The sequence below is a fragment of the Vipera berus genome, assembly GCF_964194415.1.
Source record: "Vipera berus genome assembly, chromosome: 9".
Lineage (NCBI taxonomy): Eukaryota > Metazoa > Chordata > Lepidosauria > Squamata > Viperidae > Vipera > Vipera berus.
In genome coordinates this window covers 1,025,217-1,049,399 of record NC_138212.1, presented here as the reverse complement: position 1 = coordinate 1,049,399, position 24,183 = coordinate 1,025,217, and the positions used below count along the sequence as shown (strand labels likewise).

Sequence of the window (24,183 nt, the reverse complement as noted above, 5' to 3'; positions counted from 1 at the left end):
AGTTCTCCACTTCGGATCTCCTGATGGCCTCCCTTCCTAACATTAAGCCAAGTCAATGCCTTTGCAACTTCAGTCACTAAGTGAGTGGTTGTAAGACGAGGACTACTGCTCAGCAAACCCTGCCAGTGGCAATTTATTTAGTAAGCCGGGTCCTTGTGCGGGGGAGCGCGTCAGGGGCTGAGAGGCTGGCCTTGGTGCCAGGTGGGGGCGGCAGCCATGCGCTCCGTGCACGGCGGGCAGGGAAGGAGGGAGGGGCTCCCAGACCGGGCCTGTGTCTGCCCTGGGCGGTCCCTTTCTTTCCTTTTCGGTCTCTCTTTTAATCCTCCCAGGTCAGAACAGTTTGTTCCACTGTTGCGGCTGTGCTCATCGGGGAGCGTGTGTGTGTGTGTGTGTGTGTGTGTGTGTGTGTGTGACGATGCGCTGTGACCGTCTGCACGGGAGCGGTTTCCATTGATTGCTGTCAGGACGGGGAGGAAACCGAAAGCCGAGAGTGGCGAGGCTTCCTCTGCACGAACAAGGCAGCCGAAGGGCAGAAAGGGGGACCACAGCCGGGGGGGGGGGGTAGCTCTGCGGCTGGAAGTTTGTGTGAACACACTTGTCCTTGTACAAACAAAAGCCTGTCTCCAAGGAGACACTGCTCTTACAATAACAATAATAGAATAGAGCTGGAAGGGGCCTTGGAGGTCTTCTAGTCCAGCCCCCCCCCCCCGCTTAAGCAGGAGAACCTATGCCATCTCAGACAAGTGACTGTCTAGTTGGTTGAGGAGGGGCACGGGATAGGCAGTCCTCGACTTTCAACAGTTCATTTAGTGACCGAAGTCACAATGGCACTGAAAAAAGTGACTTGCGACCGCTTTTCACACTTACGATGGTGGCAGTGTCCCCGTGGTCAGGAGGTCAACATTCGGATGCTTAGCCGGCATTTCTGGGGGTCGTGTTGGCCCCCATTCGGGAGCTTCCCAGCCAGCCTCCCACAAGGAAAATCTCTGGGGAAATCCAGATTCTCTTGACAACCACACAGTTCACTTAACGACTGCCGCAATTTGCCTAAATTGGGTGCAACTCGCTTAACAATGGCCTTGTTAACAATGGAAATTCTGGTCCCCCGTTGTGGTCATAGAGCGAGGACTACTTGCTTGGGTTGCCAACTATCCCAGAAGAAAGACCCAGGCTGGTTTCTTGGGGGGGGTCCATAGGGGAAGCTTCACAACTCACAAGTCACCCCATTGACACCCCAAGTTCAGATGAGAAATTCAGAAGAGATCCAGACATTGAGAGCTTCTGCACCGGAGACAAATTCCTTGTGTGTCTCATCACACTTGGCCAAATAAAGAATCTCTTCTCTTCTCTCTCCTCTCCTCTTGCTGTAAATCAATCTGAGAAGCAAAAAATCTTGCTTTTTGCTGCACCATGAAATCCGCCTGCAATCACCCTTCCCTTTGTGCCCCCCATCTCCCTTTAGCAGAAATCCAGCTGAAAAAAAACAACCCACCAATCCCGGAAGCACCAGGCTAAATATATCACCCCTGTTGCACAAAGGCCTGGGGAAGATTTCCAGAAGGCTGGCGGCTGAATTTCAAAGATTGCTCAAGCGGCCTCAGCAAAATTGGAGCCGTGGGTCTCTTGCCCAAGACCAGCCCTGCCCTCCCAGCCCCCTCTGGGGTTTTCTAACGCCCGCAAAACCCATCTCCCGGCGGAGGGTGGCAATGCCAGCAGCTGGGGGGACGGGGTTGACGTGCACCCAGCTTCCTGCAGTGACCTCAGTGGGAGACCCTCAGCTGCCTTAACCCAGCCTGGTTGTTGGCTTTCTGGCGGCTTGGTGGGTGGTCCCAGCCCTGTCGGGGTCATGTATAATCCGAAGTATTGGTCAAAGCTAAAGAAGAGAGAAAGAGAGGTGCAAAAAGATTTTAAAAAAGAAAGCAAAACAAAAGCATATACAAAGAATACTTCCTTCTTCTGCTTCCTTCTTCCTCTTTCTTCCTCCTCTTCTTCCTCTTCCTCTTCCTTTTCTTATTATTTTTCTCCTCCCTCCTCTTCCTGGCAGCACCCTGCCCTTGCCCCCCCCCAGGGCCAGTCTGCAAGGGTCCGGCTGCTGCCAAGCAGGACGCCAGTCCTGGGACGTGTCTCGTCAAGCAGCAGCTGCAGCAGCATTCCAGCTGTTTGCTTTGGAGAGCCTGGCTCCCCCCTCCCCTTTCTTGATCCACTTCTAGATTCCTCAAAGGGCCGGAAGGCAGCGGTGCTGACTTGGCCGGCTGGTCTCCATCCCCGTGCCCCCCCTCCTGCTCCAGGGCTGGCGGCCAGCCCGCCTTGGCACAGCCTGCGAGCCTGGTGGGACTGGTGCTAATCCCTGTGCCCTCCTCCCGCTTTGCAGCCAGCAGGCTGGATTTCCGGGTCAGCCTCAAGGCCTCATCGCTTTAAGGCTGGAATGTGGAGCCTTGGCTGGGCTGGAAACCGAAGACCCCTGGGAATAATAAGCACCTAGCTCAGGGGTCTTCAAACTTGGCAACTTTAAGGCTTGTGGACTTCAACTCCCAGAATTCCTCAGCCTGGCTGAGGAATTCTGGGAGTTGAAGTCCACAAGCCTTAAAGTTGCCAAGTTTGAAGACCTCTGAGCTAGGGCAAAGCTGGGCTTCCAGGGGCCCAGGCAGACCCCCAAGGACAGGCTGAGTCTGCTTTCTACAGGTAGTCCTCAACTTACATTCATTTATTTTTTTTTTATTTTAATCCCATTTATACTGAAAAAAGGGATGTATGACCAGTCCTCCAAGTTACAACTGTTGCAGCATCCCCGGGGTCACATGATCAAAATTCGGGCACCCAGCAACCAGCACCTATTTACGACAGCTGAAGCGCCCCCCCCAGGGCCTGTGATTGCCATTTCCATCTTCCCAGTCAATTGTGACAAGCAAAACCAACGGGGGATTTGCTTAGCCCCCGTGTGCTTTGCTTAACAACTGCAGTGACTCGCTTAGCAACCTGTGCAAAAAACAAAACCTGTATAGTCGGGCTCAGGAATGGAAATTTGAGTTGTGGTTGTTAAGTTGGAGTCCACCTGGGCGAAGCTGTGAGGTTTCTGCACCAAATGGGGGAGGGACCAATAGCTCTGCAGTGTTCCCCACCCTTTCCGTTTGGGCAGCTCACATATTTTTCAAACTTTGATGCAATTGGCTTGCTTTGTGGTTGCAACACACACACACATCCGCTATGTGCAAAAACAGGTTCCACTTCAGGGCTGGGAACGAAACGTGCCACGGGGGCCTCTCCAGACATGTTGATCGAAGGCAGAGGCCCGGTCGCAAGTGACACCCCCTCCCCACCGCCCCCATCTTTCCTCTCCAGCACACCCTGTCAACACCCCCCCAGCCCAGCTTGAAATAAAGATGGTGTGCTGTGTGCTGCTCCACCGTTTCCTGCCTAAGACCTGGGCCTGCCTTAAACTCTGCTTTGCAGAAGAAGGAAATGTTGGTTCCAGCTCTGAATTCACGGCAGCTGAGCAAATCTCTGGCCAATTCAGACATTACTCCAAGCCAGGATCTCTGCAGTGTTTGCTTTTCATTTGGAAAGCAGGTCCTCGGCTTACAACCACAACTGAGCCCAAAATTTCTGCTGCCAAGTGAGACATTGGTCAAGTGAGCTTTGCCCCATTTTACGACCATTCTTGCTACGGCTGTTAAGTGAATCACTGCAGTTAATAAGTTAGTAAGAGGCTTCCCCGTTGACTTTGCTTGTCGGAAGGTCGCAAAAGGGGATTTAATTTAATTTTAATTTAATAATATTTATATACCGCCCTTCTCCCTGAGGACTCAGGGCGGTTCACAGGGCAGAATAAAATACAAATACAAACGTTAAAACAAGATTAAATAATTGCCCATATTAAAACAGTTGGAATAAAATTCTAAAACACCAAGTTAAAATTAAAGCACAAAATTAAAAAACCCCCACCAATCCCCATCAGGCTAGGCCGGCTTGAACAAACAGAAACGTCTTGAGATCGCGACGAAAGGAGCGAAGATCGGGCGCCATCCGGAGCTCTACCGGCAACTGATTCCACAGCTCCGGAGCGCCCACAGAGAAGGATCTCCCCCTGGGGGCCACCAATCGACATTCTCTGATCGGTGGCACCCTGAGGAGGCCCTCTCTGTGGGAACGCACAGGGCGCAGGGAGCTTGATGCCGGCAGCAGATGTTCCCTAAGGTACTCCGGCCCCATGCCATGAAGGGCTTTAAACACTGTTACCAGTACCTTGAATCTCACGTGACCCCTGGACGCCATGACCGTCATAAATACGAGTTAGGTTGGCAAGCGTCTGAATTTTGATCATGTGACCGCAGGGATGCTGCAACGGTCGTAAGTGTGAAAAATGGTCATGAGTTGCTTTTCCCAGTGTTGCTGTAACTTTGAATGGTCACTAAACAGTCATAAGTCAAGGACTACTTGTAAAGGTTCTCCTGCTCGAGCAGGGGGTTGGACTAGAAGACCTCTAAGGTCCCTTCCAGCCTTATTATTCTGTGTTGTGAGGTTCCGAATCGGCAGGGCAGCCGTCTGGAGGAGGAAGTGGGCTCCCCAGTCAGGAGAGCCAGGCACGGGTTAATCTGTCTGCAAGGCTGCCAAACCAGGTCAAGCCGAGCTGCAGATTCCGTTTCCCACGTCATGCAAAGCCATTATTGTCTCCGCCACTAAACGCCCAGAATACCACAATGTGACGGATTAACTCAATGCATTAAGCCACAAATAACAGCCTGTAAGCCACAATAGCTGGTTGGCCTGTCCCGTCAAGCAAACCAACCGCATTGTGGCTGCGTGCGATGTGTGAGCTCAGCCACACATGCATACACACACACAGACCCCGTGTGCCCAAGACCTCCTCCTTTGAAAGGACGTTGCAGGGGGGGCAGAGGGGGGGCTCTGAAGATGCAGGACGCCTTCAGAGGGAACTCCAGAACAAACTCTAGATTGGAACAGGGGTGTCCAACCTTGGCAACTTTAAGACTTGTGCACTTAACAGAATCACGGAGTTGGAAGGAACCTTGGAAGTCTTCTAGTCCAACCCCCTGCCCGGGCAGGAGACCCTCGACCAATTCAGACAAATGGTTGTCCAGTCTCTTCTTGAAAGCCTGCAGTGATAAACAGTGCTTCTTTTGTAAAAGAAAAAGGTGCCGGAACTCACACACGTCATACAACCCGCCTTGCCTACCCTACAAGGTTCCATCCAAAAAAGGTGCCGGAACTCCGTTCTGAGCGTTCTATGAGAAAAAAAGCCCTGGTGATAAAGCCCTTGTAACTTCTGGTGGCCAGCTGTTCCACTGGTTGATTATTTTCCCCATCAGGAAGTTCCTCCTGGGTCCCAGGTTGCTTCTCTCCTTGATGAGTTTCCCTCCGTTGCTTCTCGTCCTGCCTTCGGGCGCTTTGGAGAAGAGCTTGACTCCAGCTCCCAAGGCTGCTTCTGACCTCCCCCCCTGGCTCAGGTAGAAGACCTGAAGGGTTGGATTTGGGAGTCCTACCTGAGCCAGGTGAGGCCTAGGATGCCTTACCGGCTCTCTCCACTAGTATCCTTCCATCCATTTGCAGGTGAACGCCCAGCCCAGCCCAGCCAACTCTTCGTTTCTCGTGCTGGTCTGGCCCATCCCTGATGACGCCTTGATCTCCCTCAAGGAGGAAATTGAGGCAACCCAACTCTTCTCATTTCCCATCATCCCTCCTACACTGTGTCTGTCTTCAGCATGCTGGGAAATTAGCTCAGAGCAGGGTGGAGGAGGACACGTTGGCCAACGTGACATTCCAAGCTCAGCTTGATTTGTATAAATTGTGAAATCCCATCTTGAAATCCCAGCTGTGTCTCCAGCTAACATCATGTTGAAATGTAAGTGCGATCTGCTTGCTTTGGGGCTTCTCCTTTGCTGCAAACCATACTAACTGTGGGATCAACCTATTATCCAAAGGCCAGAAGCAACGGATGGAAACTCATCAAGGAGAGAAGCAACCTGGAACTAAGGAGAAATTTCCTGACAGGGAGGACAATTAAACCAGTGGAACGGCTTCCCTCCAGAACTTGTGGGTGCTCCATCACTGGAGATTTTAAAGAAGAGACTGGACAGCCATTTGTCTGACATAGTACGGGGTCTCCTGCTTGAGTAGGGGGTTGGACTAGAAGGCTTCCAGGTCCCTCCCAACACTGTCATTCAGCTAATTAATTACTGGAGCCGCTTGCCTCCAGAGGTTCTGGGACCTGAAGTCCCCAACCTTAAAGTTGCCAAGTTTGGACACCCCTTCCCTATGCCGTTCCACACAAATAGCTTTCCCATCTCTTCTCAAAGACCTCCAGTGATGGAGCACCCACTACTCCTGGAAAAAAACCGTTCCCCTGGTGAATTGTTCTCACTGTTAGGAAATTTCTCCTTAATTCTAGGTTGGCTTTCCATAACTTCCTTCTGCTGGGGGGACAGAAGCCATTGGTCAGCCTGGGGACGAATGACTGTCTAGTCTTTTCTTGGAAACCTCCAACGATGGAGCGCATAAAAGAAAACCAAAGGTAGACAAACATCCATAATGCTCAAAAACAGCTTTGGGCCTCGTCTGGATGGGTTTTGCCCGCTGCGTACTGCAGGACTTGAAAAGCGAAAAAGGAACACCCTGGAACTCAGCTGTTTCCAGGGTGTGCTCCTGATTTGTTTACTTGGCAAGCCACAAGGCACTGTGCCCAGGAGGTGCCACCTTGGAGGCCCACCCAGCAGGGAGTCATAGCAGCCAGAAAAGCCAACCAACAGGTTCTCCTAGTCCAGGCACCCTAATATGGGTGTTCCTCCTCAGGCGCCCGTCAGCTGGCATTACACCGGGTGCAGGAATGTGCTCCGCCACACCCTGCTTGCCTTGAGAGCTGCTGACGCAGGAGGCATCGGGTGCCAAACCCAACTGCTTATTACTGCAGCTCGCAGCTCAGCAGCTGTTTTATTTTTACTGGGAGATGTTGTGACGTGTCTCTTTTCTATGCAAGCCGAGAGTCTTGGCAGCCAAACCGATGGAGAAAGATCTGGTCCTTTTTTCAATTCCTGGTTCACCTAAGACTGGAGTTCCCCAACCCTCCCCATTCCTCCATTCCCTTTAGGGCGTGTCCCTTGATTTATTCCCTTCCCCTACTTTTTTTTCCTCCTTGAGGCATCCGATGTGCTCAGGATTTAAATCCCACCTGAACGTGACACATGCTCTCCTTGACTGAAGTTTCTTTCTGAAGTATTAGCATTGCTTTGTAAAACCTTAGGAAGGCCACAGCTGGAATATATTGCATCCAGGTTTGGTCACCATGTTACAAAAGTTACAAAGTTGAGACTTTGGAAAAAGTGCAGAGAAGAGCAACTAAGATGGTTAAAGGAGACGAAAACATATGAAGAACAACTGCAGGACTTTGGTTTGGCTAGTGACTAGTCTAAAGAAAAGAAGAAATAGGGGAGACATGATAGCAGCATTCCAGTATTTGAGGGGCTGCCCCAAAGAAGAGGGGGGACATTTTCTTTGAAAGCAGGACAAGAAACAATGGTTGGAAACAAGGCAATAAGCAATCTGGAATTAAGGAGAAATTTCCTGACAGGGAGAACAGTTAACCAGTGGAAGTGTTTGCCACCAAAAATTGTGGGTGCTCCCTCACTGGAAGCTTTTAAGGAGAGACTGGAAAGCCATTTGTCTGAATTGGTATAAGGTCGCCTGCTTGAGCAGTGGGCTGGACACTAGAAGATGCTCGAGGTCCCTTACAGCTCTGTTCTGTTTGATTGAATTAGGAAATTATTGTTTAAGATTTTCTAAACAAGCATAGACACGAGCAGACAAGATTTTCTGATCCTCGGATTTATTATTAACTGGGTATTGGTTGCACCATTATCTTTTGGAGATTCGGAAAAGAAGTAGCAAAGTCTCTTTTTCCAGCAGAGAAAAAAAGCTAGCATTTGGAACCATTTTAAAATCGTAGCAGAATCTCATTTGCTTCGTAATTCACACACAAAAATATATAGATATTATATATATATATATTATTCTGGAATATTACAAAAAAGATAAATACAATATAAAATTTTTGAATAAATAGACTCTATAAATAGTTTGGTTTTGGTTATTGCCTTATTACAAAGTAAACATTTGAGGATTTTTAAAAACAACAACACCCACCAAAAAATGACACGCAAGTGTGACCAGCATCGACATAAGCTTAGAAACAAAAGGCTTCCTTCCTCCCGCTTCCCTCCCCAACTGGTCTCCATCAGTGCAAAATGTCTACTTTAACCGAGGTTAAAGCAACAGCACACCGTTTTCGGCGCTGTGGGCACTGGGCTTTGTGGACACTAAAAATAAACTTCCTGCCAGTTTCATTCCTGATGCTGGCCGAGAACATTTGGCATCTGGTTGGCCAGCTCCAAGTCCTCCCCTACATGGGGATGAAGGAGCAGAATTCCCAAAGGCTGAATTTCATGGAACTGGAGAGTGGGCTAAGAATTTCCTTGGGTGACCGAGGAAGGAAGTAGAAAGTCTGGGATTCGTCAATTTGGAACACTGGACATCCAGTTTAGTGCAGATCTGAGTTTCCTGTGGAACAGGGACGAGCAATTGCGGCCGGACTTTGTTTTTGATCAATCCAAGATTCAGCTTAATATGAATTTCACCCCATTGGAACCATGAGGTGGGTTGGAGACGCATGTCGATCAGATTCAAATTTTCCAGTAGGGAAGAATTTCACACCTGTACAGCCGGCAGAGGAATTTGGGAAGAGAGGAAACCACCGGTCTCTTTCACCAAGGGGATGCACACTTCTTGGGCTTCAGAGCACTCCGAGGGGAAAGCGTGACTGCCCTGCCTTTATTTCAAAAGCTCCAGAGGGCACGATATGGGGGGATAAAAAAAAAGACAAAACTCAGCACCTCTCCTTAATTCTCAACCTATTCTTGCTGGAGGACTAGATAAGGAGAGAATATTCACAGTATAAAGCATGTTTTTTTAAAGAAAAACAAAATACATTAACAGCCACCAGGATGCCATCTGAGTCTTTTTCCCCCAGCTTGATCTGGTTTCCGTGGTGTGAGGTTTTTTCCTCCTTACCACTGGAGGAAAATTTTAAAAAAAGAATTAAAACTGCTACATACAAGTACACTTTTTTCTCTCCCTGCGGCAGTTAACCTTTAGCATAATGCTCAGGTGTTAGAACAGCGTTTCTCAATCTCCCCTCACTTGGTTGGACCAACTCCCAGAATTCCTCAGCCAGCTTTGGAATTCTGGGAGTTGAAGTCCAAGCATCTTCAAGTGACCAGGCAAAGAAAAATCCTCTGTTTGAACTTCTCTAGATTTTTTCCAGGTTGGGGTGAGGAGGTGATTCCTAAAAAGGGAACTATCTCCTTACAGTTGAATTTCTTAATGGGAGGGGGGGAAGGGAACTGCCCCAAGGGGGTGAGGCGGATCCACCCCGCTGTCCCTCTCAGCTCAGCCCAGCCAAAGACAGGGGGGAAATTCAGTTGACACCCCCACCTTGGTTTCCTGGCTCCCTGAAAGGGGATTTTTGAGACAGTTAAAAGACCCCACTGTCTGACTCCCCAACAGACATGCGCTGCCATAAGGCACTCCTGAGGAGGGGGGGAGGGAGGGGGGGAAGGACCTGGCCCACCTCTGCCTAACTGCTCAATCTGATGTCTGATGCAGATTCTGCTTAAGGCACTAGCTGTGAAGGGGAAACTGCCATCATCCGGAACCCCGTTGCCCAGGCCTGGTGAGGGCAGGAAGGCCGGCAGATGGGAGGCAGGAAAAGCACTGTGCCCCCCCGCCCCCCCAAAAAAGAACGGGCAAGAGGAGGACTTCAAGAGCAGGCGAAGCCCTGAAAAGCAGCTGGCATCAGTTCAGGCTGGGAGGGGGAGGGCTTTGGGGGCCCTCCCCCTCCAAGGGAATCCCATCCAGAGGGCAGCCCCTCCGTGGCAATCGACAGCGAGCTCGGGACAGTCCCGTCCGGCCCTCATTCCGAGACCGAAAGCCGGTTGAAGATGGGCAGGCGGTGAGGGGTCCCCGCCGGCCCGCCGACGGGGTGCTGATCGAAAACCGGCGACTCGGAGCCGCTGAGGCTGCTGGAGCTGCTGTAGCAGTCGGGGTCCGAGAGCGAGTTGGAGGAGGGGGTCCTGGGCAGGGCCGACGGGGGCGTGCCGGGGGCCGGCGAGAAGAAGTCCCGGGGGCCCTGCGGCGAGCTGCCCAGGCCGGCCGACTTCCCGCAGCGGCAGGAGCAGCAGCCGCCGCCGAGGGGGGGCCCGGCCAGCGAGTCCCCGAAGGGCGAGAGCAGGCCCAGCGGGTCCAGGCTCAGGTGCTCGAGGGCCGGCGACAGGAGCTCGGCGCAGGCGGGCGGGGGCGACGCCGAGGGCGCCCGGGCGAAGGAGGCCGGGTCGGGCAGGCCGGGCAGCGGGGAGGCGCGGCGGGCGGCGGGCACCCCGGAGAAGCTGACGCTCTGGCGGAGGAGCTGCGGGGCGGCCCCGCCGGCGCTGCCGAAGAGCTGCGCCTCCTCGGGCAGGTGGATGAAGTGGCAGCGGGCGCCGTAGGGACACTCGCCGTGCAGGTAGAACTTGTGGCACAGCTCCGTCTTGTACTTGGGGTGGCGGCTGACGGAGCGCAGCTCGGCCGCGCCGTGGGCGAACTGGCACTTGGCGCCGTACTTGCAGCGGCCGCTCTCGCTGAAGGTGCGGCACAGCTCCGTCTTGTAGCGGGACGACGGGGTGGGCAGCGCGCCGCCGGGCGGCTTGAGCGGGGGGAAGCCCGGCGGGGGCGGCAGCGGCTGGCCCTTGCCCTCGATCAGGCTGACCGAGCGATCCGGGCGCAACGGGGGCCGCGGCTGCTCGCCCTGGGGGCTCCAGGGGCTGCGCAGGGGCCACAGCGCCGAGTCCCCGCAGCTGGGCAGCGCCGGGTCGGAGGAGGAGCAGGCCGAGCGGCCGCAGGAGAAGGCGGAGGCGGGCGCGTCCAGCTCTTCGCTCAGCGAGAGGTTGAGCAGGTTCTGCGGAGGGGGGGAGGAGAAGGAGAGGTTAGAGACCCCGCAAAGGCCCCCACTTTGGCCAGCCTTGAATTGCGCAGAAGTCCAGCCCGGCCCCATCCACAGGCTCAGGATCTCTCCCTCGGGAGAAACTGGCAAAGAGCGCGCGCCACTCTTGGGCCACCTTTGCAGAGAAAAGCCGCCTGCTGGGGGGAGGGGGCAGTGCCCCCAACCCCCCCTTCCAAGCCTCAAGACCCTGAAACTGACCAAAGCAGGGGGCCACCGGCCTCCGTCCTAAGCCAGGGGCCCCTCCCTTGGGACGACCGGGCTTGGGATTTCCACAAGTTCTTGTCCGGTGAGCCCCCCCCCCCCAAACCCCGGCCAGAAGGCGGCGGCTGACAGGGAAGCTCAGAACGAAGCCAGTGTCGGTCGGTGACAAGCGTTGTGTATGAGTGTGACGTCAGCGGCCTTAATATAGTCCAGGTGGGCTGGGCTGGAGTTATTTTTAAAGAGACTTGTGGCCTGCGGAGAGCTGCGGAGGGGAACAGCTGCTGGGTGGTGACTCTAAACCAGAGGGGACGGGGCGAGGGGGGGGGCACGGGGGCATAAAAACTTCCACCTCCGACAGGCGTCAGGGATATAACAGCAGATGGCCGAAAACCCTTCTACGCGTCTGGGGGCCTTCTTGCACTGACCCCAGCCGGCCCGCAAGAAATATTCTGCGCCCCTCCACTTTATGCAGCCTAAAAAAAATCTCTTTCCACCGCGATAAATTCGCTTTTCAACTGAAGGCCAAACTCTTCGCCCCCTCTCAAATCAAAGACACTCGTCGTTCAAAAATCCTGTTTGACAACAAAACCGACTTGCTGGGTGCTTTCCCACCTTGCACAAACGTGCACAGGGTGGAAAATATGTCTGTGTATATATACACACACACCAGGGCCATCCGAGTGAGTGTCGAAACCGACAACATCCTTAACGCTACCAACTTCCTGGAGAAATCTTAAACCCGGTTTAAAGACATCTAAACCTGAAGGTTGCCTGGATTTATTTTTAAGGTGGTTTAGAAAAGCTGCGTCGGCTGCGTTTCGCCCAACGCCGCTATTTGTGGGGCGCAGTTCGAGGGAGAACCGGCCGCACAAAAACAAGGCCAAAATACCCAGATTTGACAACGGAGGTGAAACGCTGCAAGGAGACGGAGGGAAGACTCACAACAGCGCGCAAAAGCTACCATTACAGGAAGCCCCACACGGACCCACCGCGTTCTTCCTGCTTTAACCGACCCCCCCTACATTGACACCCCCCAAGTTCTCGCCCCATATCGGATCAACAGTGGGATCCCCACTGTTTTTTTCCAGCAGGAGATCGAAAGAGAATCTCTTATAAAATCTGCCGTCTCTGGAATACCAGATCACCAGCATCCCTGGATCCTGAAAGGGTCTCAGCAGAAAAAGCCTTTCTACTCCCCCCGCCCGAAGCCCCGAGAGGTGCGAGACTGGGTAGGGGTCCTTGCTCTCCCACCCCACCCCACCCCACCCCACCCCACCCACACACACACACAGCGTACGAAACTGGAGGTCCTTCGGGGGCTACATTTTTTTGGCCCACCGATTGAAAAAGGGGGCTTGGCGCTCGGGAGAGGCTGCGAAGTCGGTCCGCGTCCCCCCCCCCCCAACCCCGCAGGCTGCGCCCGATCTGCCCGCGAAGTCCCGATCCGGGGCGGGGAGAAGCCGCAGCGGCAGCGACGTAATTCTTGACCTAGAAAAAAAGCCGAACGGAGCCAGCGCCGCGCTTCCTGTTTTTCTCCTCCCCAACTGGGGAGGAAAGAAGGGAGCGCCTCGGCCTTGGCCAAAGGGGCTTGGGGGGGGGTGTTTCAAGCTGTCCCCCCCCCGGGGATCCGCACGCTGTCAAAGCCCGGCAATTTCCCACCCACACATCCTTCTTTTCCAGAAGACAGGGGTCGGGGACCGCCGCTCCTTCCCAGCCCTATTCCCCACCTATCGGGTGTCAGGACCCCCTCCCCACCCCACAATACGGAGGACTACAAAGCCCGCGATTCTCAGCCAGCAGGGCTTCGACAGGGCTGGTTTGGCCCCCACCCGGTCCCCTCGCCCCCCGTTTGGGCTTCAGCGGCCCCTTCGAAAGAAGCGTCTGTTTCTTGAGAACGCCCCGAAGGGGGGACTTGAAAGGGAGGTTTCAGGCGGGGTCGCCGGGGGGTCCGCCAGAGGCCGCGCCGGCCTGCGAAGGCTGCCCGGGAGCTCCCGGTCGAGACCCCGAGCCGCGCTCCTCCCCTGGCCGGGACGGCCGCGCGGAGGATCCGCGCAAGCAGCGGCGGGCAGGAAGCGAGCTGGCACCGGCTGCCCAAAAGCGGAGCCCGAAGCAGGCGAAGCGGCCGGTCCTCCTCCCGGCGGCCGCGGGGCGACGGAGCCCTGGAAGGAGGCCGGGCTCTCACCTGGTAGAGGTTCCGGACGTCCAGAATGGAGCTCATGGTGGCGCCTGGTCGTGCTCCGCTCGCGGAAAGCAGCCCTGGACGACTGAGGCGCGGCGGCCGGCGGCCCTAGATATACGACCCGGCCCCGCCCTCCTCCTCCTCCTCCTCCTGCTCCTCCTCCTCCTCCTCCGGGGCGGGAGTGGGGTGGCCCCATCCTCCGCGCTGCCTCACCAGGGCGCTGCGTTGCGGCGGTCAGTCGCTCTCCGGGACACTGTAGCTTGTTACCTTGCTCGACTAGGGGCTGGGGGAGGGGGAGGGCTGCCTGGGACGGTCTGAGGATTCCTGCCCTGGGCAGAGGGTGGGCTAGATGACCTCAGGGTTACCTCTCTAATATAGGTTGCCAGGAGGTGGGGAGGGTTGCTGTCCGGCCCAGGCTTGTGCGAGCCCCGAATGCATCCTGAGGGCCAGTGGGAGGCCGGCCTGCTGGGCAGAGGTCCAGATGCCGCCTCGGACTCTTTGGGGGCTGCTGAAGGTGACCCTGGGGTCGAGGTTGCCGAGGTCTGTCGGTTCAGCCTCCCACCAAGCAGCTCGTGTTAGTCCTCAACATACGACCACAACTGATCCCAAGGTATGCTAAGCAAGATAAGCAAGACAGTTTTTAAGTCAATTATGCCCCATTTTACGGCCTTTCTTGGTACCGTTAAGTGAATCACCGCAGTTCAGTCACACGGTTGTTAGGTGAATCTGGCTCCCCCCACTGACTTTCTTTGTCAGAAGGTCCCAAAAGGGGATCACGTGACTCCCTTGGGACACTGCGACAATCATAAATACGAATCAGTTGCCAAGCGTCTGAATTCTGTTCGTAAGTGTGAAAAGCTATCATAAGTCACTTTTCTCAACGGCCTCGTAATTTTGAATGGTCACTCAATGAGTGTTTGTAAATTGGGGACCACCTGTAATGCTGGAGTAGCAGATCACCTCCCAGGTGAACTATCCAAAGCTATCTGAGAGTTCCCAAACTGGGAAGGCCCCCGTCTAGATATGCTGGCTTCTGGAACCCAGGGCCACCTCTGGGGAGAACTAGGTCGGAAGGCCCCCTGTGGGTCTGCGTCCCCCTTGGGATAGGGGGTGGTGGATGAATGGATGGATGGAGAGAGAGAGAGAGAGAGAGAGAGACACTGTGTTAGCCCCACAGAGACTGACAATGCTGCGCTGTGGCTGCTTGATGAGTTAGCCCAGTTTCGGTTTCCAGACAAGGAAGCATTTGGGGGGCAGGTTGGGGCTGTAGTGGCCCCCAAGACCCTGAGTGAGTGCCAGGTCTGGCAAGCATCAATGGGGCTGGGAACTGGGGCCACCTTCCCGGGTGCCAATTCCAAAGCTGCTGAGCTCTGGGGCAGGGACCGGGGGTGGGGGAAGGACCAAGGGGACAGAAGGCCACAGAGGTGCAAAGCCACAGGAGCCCCATTGCCGGGGCCCGAGACTGCAGGCAGGGTGTCCTAAATGGGGTGTGGAACCTCTCTTTAAAACAGCCCTTCTCAACCTCAGCCGTTTTAAGAAGCGTGGATGTCAACTCCCCAGACGGCATGCGAGCGAATTGGAAGATGTGTGGACTTCAGCTCCCAGAATTCCCCAACCAGCCATGCTAGTGACCTTGAAGATGTAGGGAGGAGAGACCTTCAACTCCCTCTGGGCTCCTCCGAGTCAGTTTCAGTGCCCAGAGGCAAATCTAGCCTTTCCCGAAAGTTACTGGCAGGACTTCCAGTTTTGAAACGCCCGCAGATCTCTTTTGATTCCTTTTTCTCAGGTGACTGATGATTCATCAGCCCTGATGGGTTCCCGTAAGTGTGGAACCAGAGAATCAAAATCTCATCTTCCCCGCTTGAGTTTGCATAACGCTGCCCGTAAAAAGGAGACAGGCGCGAGTGGAACCCAACACGAGGGATGTGTAGAAACAAACAGGCCCTCCACGGGTTTCCTATTTCTGGGTCAAAACCCCGAGTGTTCGTTTGTGGTTTGTTATGGAATCGATGACTCCGATTTCTCTATCGCTTCTCAGCACGTTTCCAGTGTTTTCTCACAACAGTGTGTTTGTTGGCTCAAGGAAGCAGAAAATGTGACTCAACCCTGGGGCAGATAAGTTGTGCTGTCTGTCTCTCTCTCTCTCACATACACACACACACCTACCTCAATACACACTATTGTGGGCACCAATAACTGGGAGAGTATCACTCCATCTGCAATCAAGAAATAGTGAGTCAGATATTTGTGTAACAGTGAAACTTGGTTTAAATTAACTTTCAAGCAATCAAACTGCCTGACTATGAAGGCGGGAATCTGAGAAACTGAATGCAAGCTTTGTTTTTTATTTATTTATTTATTTATTTGAGGCACCAGACTAGAAACCAGGAAACTGAGTTCTAGTCCTGCCTTATGCTTGAAAGTCAGTTGGGTGACTTTGGGCCAGTCATCAAAGAGCGCTGTTACTTTCCCATCCAAGTGGTACCTATTTATCTACTTGCATTTGCATACTTTCAAACTGCTGGGTGGGCAGGAGCCGGAGCAAATGATGGGAGCTCATCCCATCCTGTGGCGCTTGGGCCTCGAACGGGGCTGCCAGATTTCCAGCTGACAAGCCCAGCGTCTTAACCACTGAGCTGCCACAGCAATAATATAATAATATAATATAATATAATGCAATACAATATAATATAATATAATATAATATAATATAATATAATATAATATAATATAATATAATATAATATAATATAATATAATATAATATAATATAATATAATATAATATAATAATATAATATAATATAATATAATATAATATAATATAATATAATATAATATAATATAATATAATATAATATAATATAATAATATAATATAATATAATATAATATAATATAATATAATATAATATAATATAATATAATATAATATAATATAATATAATATAATATAATATAATATACAGATCAATAGTATATTCATTGCATAATAATGATTGTATAGTATAATATAATGTACCCTTGCCAAGATAAGTCCAACATGGTCTTCTATGCTAGGATTCAGGAAATTACTTGGAAAATATCCTTTCTCCTTCTCCAACATGCCATCGTCCCTCTTTACCTGCTCTTGAGCTGGGGAAGTAAAACCTTTTCCAGGCTGGCTCCCCCCTCCGGGCCTGAGTGAAGGGAAAGAGATCAAGCGAAGCCTCTTCTCCCCTCTTTGCTGCTGTCCTTGCCCAGCTAAACAAAATCCTATATTTTCAAAATGCAGGAAGCCCCTGACTGATGCGACCGTCATAAATACGAATCAGTTGCCAAGCATCTGAATTTTGATCATTTGAGCACGGGTCTGCTGCAACGGTCGTAAGTGTGAAAAACGGTCATAAGTCCCTTTTGTCAGTGCCTTTGTAACTTCCAACGGTCACTACACGAATTGTTGTGAGTGGAGGACTAGCTGTACGGCTTCCCCTCTTTTTCTTCGATTTTCCTCCTAGTCCCAAAGCTGCTTTTTCCTTCCTCGGGGCGGTTGTTGTTTTTTTCCCTTGAAAACATTCCGCTTCTCCTCCAAGTTCTGAAGAAGCTTCCTGGATGAGACGCAAAAGGTTTTCCAAGAACCACAGAAGAAAGTCCAGCTGCCTTTTGGAAAAGCGCCCCGGGGACCACCGAGGCCTGCAGGATGGGGAACCTTCCTTCTGGCCGGCTTGAAGCGGCCGTGTCTGCCCCAACAGGAACCCCTGCTTGCATCACCCCAGATTCCGGGCAGAGCGCCTGAAGGGGGTCTGCGCAGGCCCCCCCAGGAGAAGAATGCCAGGGACCTGCCGGGCTGGGCCTCAGCCCAAGTGGGCTGGGGGGGGGGGAGGAGAGGACGGGGGAGAGGCGGGGAGAGAAGCCCGAGATGGCCAATGGCCCGAGACAACAGAGAGAGGAGAGCAGAGACCGTGAGCAGAGAACGTCCATTCTGGCCCACAGGACGGCTTCCCTAGAGGACTGCCGTGGAAGTAAATGCTGCTAAGCTTGTAAGCCGCCCTGAGTCTTCGGAGAAGGGCGGGATATAAATGGAATTAAAATAAAAATAAAATAAAATAAATGGACACAGTGAATACCAGCATTGGAAGGGACCTTGGAGGTCTTCTAGTCCAACCCCCTGGCTCAAGCAGGAGACCTGTGGTCAGGGTCGTTGTTTTTTTTCCCCAACTTGGCAACTTTAGGACTTGTGGATTTTAACTCCCGGAATTCCCCAGCCACAGGTCTTAAAGCTGAGGAATTCTGGGAGCTGAACTCCACAGGTCTTAAAGCTGAGGAATTCTGGGAGCTGAACTCCACAGGTCTTAAAGCTGAGGAATTCTGGGAGCTGAACTCCACAGGTCTTAAAGCTGAGGAATTCTGGGAGCTGAACTCCACAGGTCTTAAAGCTGAGGAATTCTGGGAGCTGAACTCCACAGGTCTTAAAGCTGAGGAATTCTGGGAGCTGAACTCCACAGGTCTTAAAGCTGAGGAATTCTGGGAGCTGAACTCCACAGGTCTTAAAGCTGAGGAATTCTGGGAGCTGAACTCCACAGGTCTTAAAGCTGAGGAATTCTGGGAGCTGAAGTCTGGGTATCTTGCCAGGAGGTGGGATGGCCCAGGCGCTGCAGGGCATCTCTGCTCTGACTCATACCTTGGGATGGAGGGTGATTCACCCTCGTCCCCATCCTGGAAAACTCCCTCCTGAATCACAACAGGGGAGATATCCTTGAAGCCTCAGGATTGTTATGGTTTCCTTTGTGAAAAAAGGCCTGGAGGGTTCAGGGATGGCCCTGGAGCGGATTTGGGGGCGGAATGCAGAAAATCCCTGAAATGTAATTATTTCCACAGGTATTTGGGGGAAGGGGGGTTGGGGGGTGAAATGAATTCCTGGAAAGCAACCATTTATCTGAAACCGTAGGAGGTCCCCTGGTTGACTAGAAGACCTCCAAGGTCCCTTCCAGCTCTGCTGTTCTGCTAAAGACCAAACCCATCAGCCTCAGCCAAGCCAGCCCTATGGAGCTTCTGGTGACAGGACGGCCGTCTTCCGGTATTTGAGGGGCTGCCACAGAGAAGAGGGGGACCCACCTGCTCTACAAAACACCTGAGGGCAGGAGAAGAAGTAACGGATGGAAACTTATCAAAGCTGGCTGGGGGATTCTGGGAGTTGAAGTCCACCCATCTTAATGGAGCTGAGCCTAACTCCGGCCTAACCCTGGCTCCAGGACAGCTCTCCAGAAAGATAAGCCTGCAGACAGGAAACAAATGCTTGGCTGAAAAACTTCTAAGCCTCTTGGCCAACTGATTCATGATATTTTTAGGAAGCGGCAAAGTTCACTTGACTCAGAGGAGGAACACACGAGGGATTTCGGCAGCAAATGGCGGACCCTGGAGCTGCCCTGGGCCGGAAGAGATGCGTGGGGGAGACGCTTCTCCATTTCCGCTTCCTGAAACACGGCTTTCGGGGGCTGAAGAGAAGATGGCTGCTGCTCTGGGGAAAGAGGGCGGGCAGGGGGGCCATACTGAACCAGCAGCTGGAAAGGATCCTAATGCAATGGTCCGGTTTCCTTGTGAAGCCAAGTTCAGGGAGATTGGGGTGGGGTCCCTTGGGGCAGGCAGCAACCATTATGACCAAACAGCAGCCATTAAGAAGGTGGGTCAAAATACTCCCTTTTCTTCTCTACTGAGTCATGGACCTTCCTTCGGATTTGGGTTATTCTCTGCATCGTTCCTCAGCCTTTCGGGGCAGGGCAACTGCCCGCCTCGTCCTGCAAAGCCAAGGAACTGAACTGGCCCTGGAGGGAGGCACTTGGTTGGGCTTCCCAAGGGATCCCTCCTTTGGTGTTACAGGAAACTTGAAGGAGGCCGGAGACTTTTCAGGTTGAGCCATTTGTCCTTCCTTCCTTCCTTCCTTCCTTCCTTCCTTCCTTCCTTCCTTCCTTCCTCTTCCTGTCTTTTCCTTCTGTCATCTCCTTTTTGCCCTCCTGCTTTTTTTTCTTTCTTTCTTTCTTTTCTTTCTTTCTTTCTTTCTTTCTTTGTTTCTTTCTTTCTTTCTTTCTTTCTTTCTTTCTTTCTTTCTTTCTTTCTTTCTTTCTTTCTTTCTTCTTTCTTTCTTTCTTTCTTTCTTTCTTTCTCTTCCTTCCTTTCTCTTTTTCTTTTTTTTCTTTCTTTCTTTCTTTCCTCTCTCTCTCTCTCTTTCTTTCTTTCCTTTCCTTTCTGCCTGCCTGCCTGCCTCCCTCAGCTCCACATTTTCTTGATCCATACCAGCAAGAAATTATAAGGGCCACATCTGGAGGGATGTGGGGCCTTGAGGAAGGCAGGTTAGAGGCAACAGCTGGATCCAGGGGTCAACTCAAAGGAGGGGCAGGCAGTGCCTTGTGGAATTATGCCCAGTGGCTGAGGATGCTGAAAAATGGATTGACGACGACGGTCATTTCCTCTGTGGCGTTTCTAGGAAAGCAAATTTAAAAACTGTACGTACAGAGGAAGCCACGGTTTTGAGCCAGCGCTGCATAGTTCTGGGATGAATCAGAAATCTTCACACATCTGGCAAAAGAGAGCAAAGTCATGGGAAGCAGGGGGGGAGGGGGAAAGGACAGTGCAAAATCCTTACCCAGCAAAAAAAGAGACGATGTGAAACAACTTCTCTGCCCACACTCGTCCATGTGGTGAGCCTAAAAGCGGCCCTTGTTTGAAGAAGACAACAACGCACAGCTCAGCTCTGGAAGAAGGAAATTGAGATGCCAGCCGCTCTTTCTTCAGAATGGCACTCGGCTCACTTGTGGGTGTTTGAAGAAATATGGGGCAACCCCCAGAGCCGGAGAAGGAAATAAACCGAGAAAAGAGAGCTTTGTGACCGATGGTCTTGGATGGGGCCTTGGGCTTGAAGACCCCCCCGGAGATGACTCAAGCCTGAGGATGCTCTCTGAGCTTGCTACGTTTCGTGGCCCAACTAGGTGACATCCTGAGTGCCAGCAAGGAGGGCAGTTTGCTCTCAGTTTACATCCTGGTGCCAGAGTTCGTGTTGGCTGTGGGCTCCCTTGGCAGTTTCGTGACTGGGGATGGTTTGTTTCCGGATGGCTGGCCTGGTGTCAATCTTGGAGTTCACCTCTGCTGATCTGGGTGCTGATGGCTCCACCAAGACTTCCGGAGAGAGTGATGGTTTGAACGGGAGATCTTCTCTCTGCTATGAGAGGCTGGAAGTCCGACTCCCCCTAAAAAATGTCTTAGGGACTCAGACTGGCCCAGTTTATGGCTGCCGTTCTTTGGGGGTCTTCCTGATGCAAATGGACCATTCAACTGACTTTTTATTGACCTTTAAATGTCAACAAAAGTCTATCAAAATAGCCAGGAACCTCTAGTGGCTGGCTGAGGAATTCTGGGAGTTGAAGTCCGCAGGTCACAAAGGGGCCGTAGTTCCCCACCCCAATTTAGTCCTTCTGGGAAAGACTGGACAACTACGTGTCCGGTTTTGCAGCAACCGTCATAAATATGAGCCAGTTGCCGATTCTCTGAATCTTGGCCACATAACCACGGGGGGTGGCTGCAAAGGTCATAAGTGTGGAAAACGGTCATAAGTCACTTTTTTAGAGCTCTTGTAACTTTGGTCACTAAAAGAAAGGTTGTAAGTTGAGGACACAAGAGTTCACTTAGTGACCGTTCAAAGTGACAACAGCCCTGCAAAAAGAGACTGACGACCGCTTTTCACACTTACGACCTTTGCAGCATCACCAACGGTCAGGTGATCAAAATCCAGACACTTGGCAACTGATGCGACGGTTGCAGCGTCCTGGGGTCACGTGATCCCCTTTGGCGAACTTCTGTCGAGCGATCTCAAGGGGAAAGTCGGCTTCACTTCGCAACCGTGTTCCTCATTTAAGAAAAGTCATAAAATGGGGCAAAATTTCTTAGTTAGCAGCATACATTTGGGGCTCAGTTGCGGTCGTAAGTCAAGGACTACCCTGTAAGCAATAAACGTCAACTGGAACTTTACGGGCAGTCCTGCTTCTTCACGCCTGGCACAGCAGCTGCCACCAGCCAGGGAGAGTGGGTGTGTTGGCAACACAACAGCGGGCACGGGGGTCACGTTCCCCTCCAGCCCCCTGAAAAAAAGGCCGGGACTTTCCCAAAAGCTTCACAAACACATTTCTGCCTCCATCGCCAGGGAAAGAAAAGGGCTCCAGAGCGAGGCAGTCGATGTAAAAAACAGCAGAGACCTTTTTCAAAAAAAGAAACCACAAACCTCAGCCACGTTTGTCCCGAATGAAACAGGTGGGGAAGGGAAGCCGCATTTTCCTGTCCCCTCCAAGCCCACCCACCCACCCCCGCAGGCCTGCCTTCCCACTCCCCTTCTTTCTATTCTGGTGCCCTAAGTGCAGAGTTGAAGCCTTGGCTGGTTTTCCAGCCTTGTGGAGAGAAGCTTCGCTCTTCACCTTAAATAGACTTGCTTGCAACAAAGCCTTGGACATGAAGGAGAAGGGAGTGTCGAAAAGGCTTCCCTTTAAAAAAAAGGAAAGAAAAGAAAAGAAAAGGCAGTAACTGGGGCAGGAAAGTTGGTGGCAGACCAGAACTGTGGCTTGTGGGGAAGGGAAGGGGTAGCAATTGCTGGTGGGGACACCCTCCCCCACGGGCCACGTGGGCTTTAAGCTGGAGGTCAGGAATTCTTTGCTGTTCTCCACTCAGAAGGAAGAAGAGCCTTAATCTGAATTTGCCTCTGGTTGAAACCGAGCCATTGTAACTTTGAATAGTCACTAAACGAGTGGTCGTAAGTCAAGAACGGCGCTGGAGAAAAACGCTAAAACTGCTACAGGAGCAACCTAGGAATGTGATGGGAAAGCAAGGAGGTCTCCTTTTATAAATATTTTCAGGGGACAACAGCAAAGGAAAGGGACCCTTCCTCTTCCTCATCCAGTTTTGGTCGCCATGATGTCAGAAAAGATGCTGAGACTCTGGAAAGAGTGCAGTGAAGAGCAACAAAGAGGATCCGGGCATTGGAGGCTGAAACATACGAAGAAGAACGGTTGCAGGAATTGTGTATATTCAGTTTAATAAAAAGAAGGACTAGGCTAGGGTGACATGAGCGCAGTCTTCCAATATTTGAGGGGCTATCACAGAGATGAGGGGAGGGGGTCTACCTATTCTCCAAAGCAACTGAAGGCGGAAGAAGTAGCGGATGGGAACTAATCAAGGAGAGACTCATAAGGAGAAATTTCCCGTCAATGAGGACAATTAATCAGTGGAACGGCTTCCCTCCAGAAGTTGTGGTTGCTCCATCACTGGAGGTTTTGAATAAACTAGACTAGACCAGACCAGACCAGACCAGAATAGAGAGCTGGAAGGGATCTTGGAGGTCTTCTAGTCCAGCCCCCTCAGACAAGCGACTGTCCAGTCTCTTCTTAAAAACCTCCAGTGTTGTCACACTGGAGACAAGTCGTTCCACTGATTATTTGTCCTGCCTGTCAGGAAATCTCCCCTTAATTCCAGGTTGCTTCTCTCCTTTATCCATTGTTCCAACCACTGATTCTCGTCCTTCCCTCTGGGGCTTTGGAGAATAACGTGACCCCCTCTTCTTCTTTGTGGCGGCCCCTCAAATACTGGAATACTGCTATCATGTCGCCCCTGTTTCTTCTTTTCTTTAAGACTGGACAGCCACTTGTCTGAAATTGTCTAGATCAGAGATCCCCAACCTTTTGGGCACCAAGGACCGGTTCCGTGGAGAGAGGTTTTTCCGTGGACCGGAGGGGGCCTGGTTTTGTGTGCTGCCTGCATCTCGCCGATGGGGCTTTGCTTGTCTATGCGGTCCGGTTGCTGGCATTCCGCGGCCCATACCGGTCCACGGACCAGGGGTTGGGGACCCCTGGTCTAGGGTCTCCTGCCTGAGCAGGGGGTTGGACTAGAAGACCTCCAAGGTCCCTTACAACACTGTTACTCTTAAGGAGACGCCAAGCTTTGTTCTTTGGAGCCTGGTTCTCATCTTCCCTCTGGCTCAGGGCAATTGCACAACCAGGTCACTCTGCGGTTGCTGGCTGGAAGTTCTGGGGATGGTCCAGCCGAGCTGACCTGAAATGTGGCTGAGCTCAGCTCTCGCGAGAGGCCCTGACCTGGCCAGAGACTGCCTCCTGCACAGGCCGCTGGCCACAGCTGGGAAAGCCTGACTTTCGGGAACCATCGGGAAGAAGATGCGAAATGCGGAGCGTCTGCCACTCAAATCAGGCCCGACTTTGGGAATTGGCAAAGCAGAGACAGAGGGAAAAGAAAGGGGGGGGGGTCTGGAAAAAGGGAAAGCCGGAAGCAGCACACGGAGTGGGGGTCCCTCTTTCGAGCAGATCATCGGCAAAAGGGGCAGAAAAGGACCCCAAAAATGAGACAGAAGTGTCCACAGGCTGAAAAATGAAAAAACTATAAAGCTGCAGAGTTGAAGTCCACAAGTCCTAAAGTGGTCAAAGTCGGGCACTCCTGATGCAGAACAAGCAAGGAACCCGTGAGAAGGTGGCCTCCCTCTCCTGCAAGGTGTGAAGACCTGTCTGGTCACACCCCACAATTGCACAGCTGTGCCCACACGCAGCAGAGGCTTTCCCAAGTGGCAGACGCTGCCAGCTGAGAGGCAGGGCACCCATCGCCCCAGCCCGTCTCGCCATCGATCCCTGCGCCTTATCTCGCCACCCTGATCGGAGCTCACCCCAAGAGGCGTCAGGGCAGGCCAGGGGCCGGTTGCAAACACCTGGCAGGTGGCAAACACCTGGCAGGGCGCTCCAG

At 52.4% G+C, this 24,183-nt stretch overlaps 1 protein-coding gene across 1 annotated transcript; it reads right to left on the bottom strand.

Annotated features, from left to right (window-relative positions):
* Positions 1-8,139: 8,139 nt before the first annotated feature.
* On the bottom strand, positions 8,140-13,563 carry ZFP36 (ZFP36 ring finger protein). The gene is made up of 2 exons (XM_081334602.1): positions 13,428-13,563; positions 8,140-10,999 (listed from the first exon to the last, which is right to left on the bottom strand). Exons 1-2 carry the CDS (start codon positions 13,461-13,463, stop codon positions 9,980-9,982), a joined length of 1,056 nt encoding a protein of 351 aa, XP_081190728.1. The 5' UTR covers positions 13,464-13,563; the 3' UTR covers positions 8,140-9,979.
* Between the last annotated feature and the right edge of the window lie 10,620 nt (positions 13,564-24,183).

Bases quoted from the DNA above. Each gene is read 5' to 3' on its own strand.
- ZFP36 (XM_081334602.1), bottom strand. From the start codon at position 13,463: ATGAGCTCCATTCTGGACGTCCGGAACCTCTACCAG. The intron at 11,000-13,427 runs GTGAGAGCCCGG...CCCCCTCCGCAG, and splicing joins ACGTCCGGAACCTCTACCAG to AACCTGCTCAACCTCTCGCT.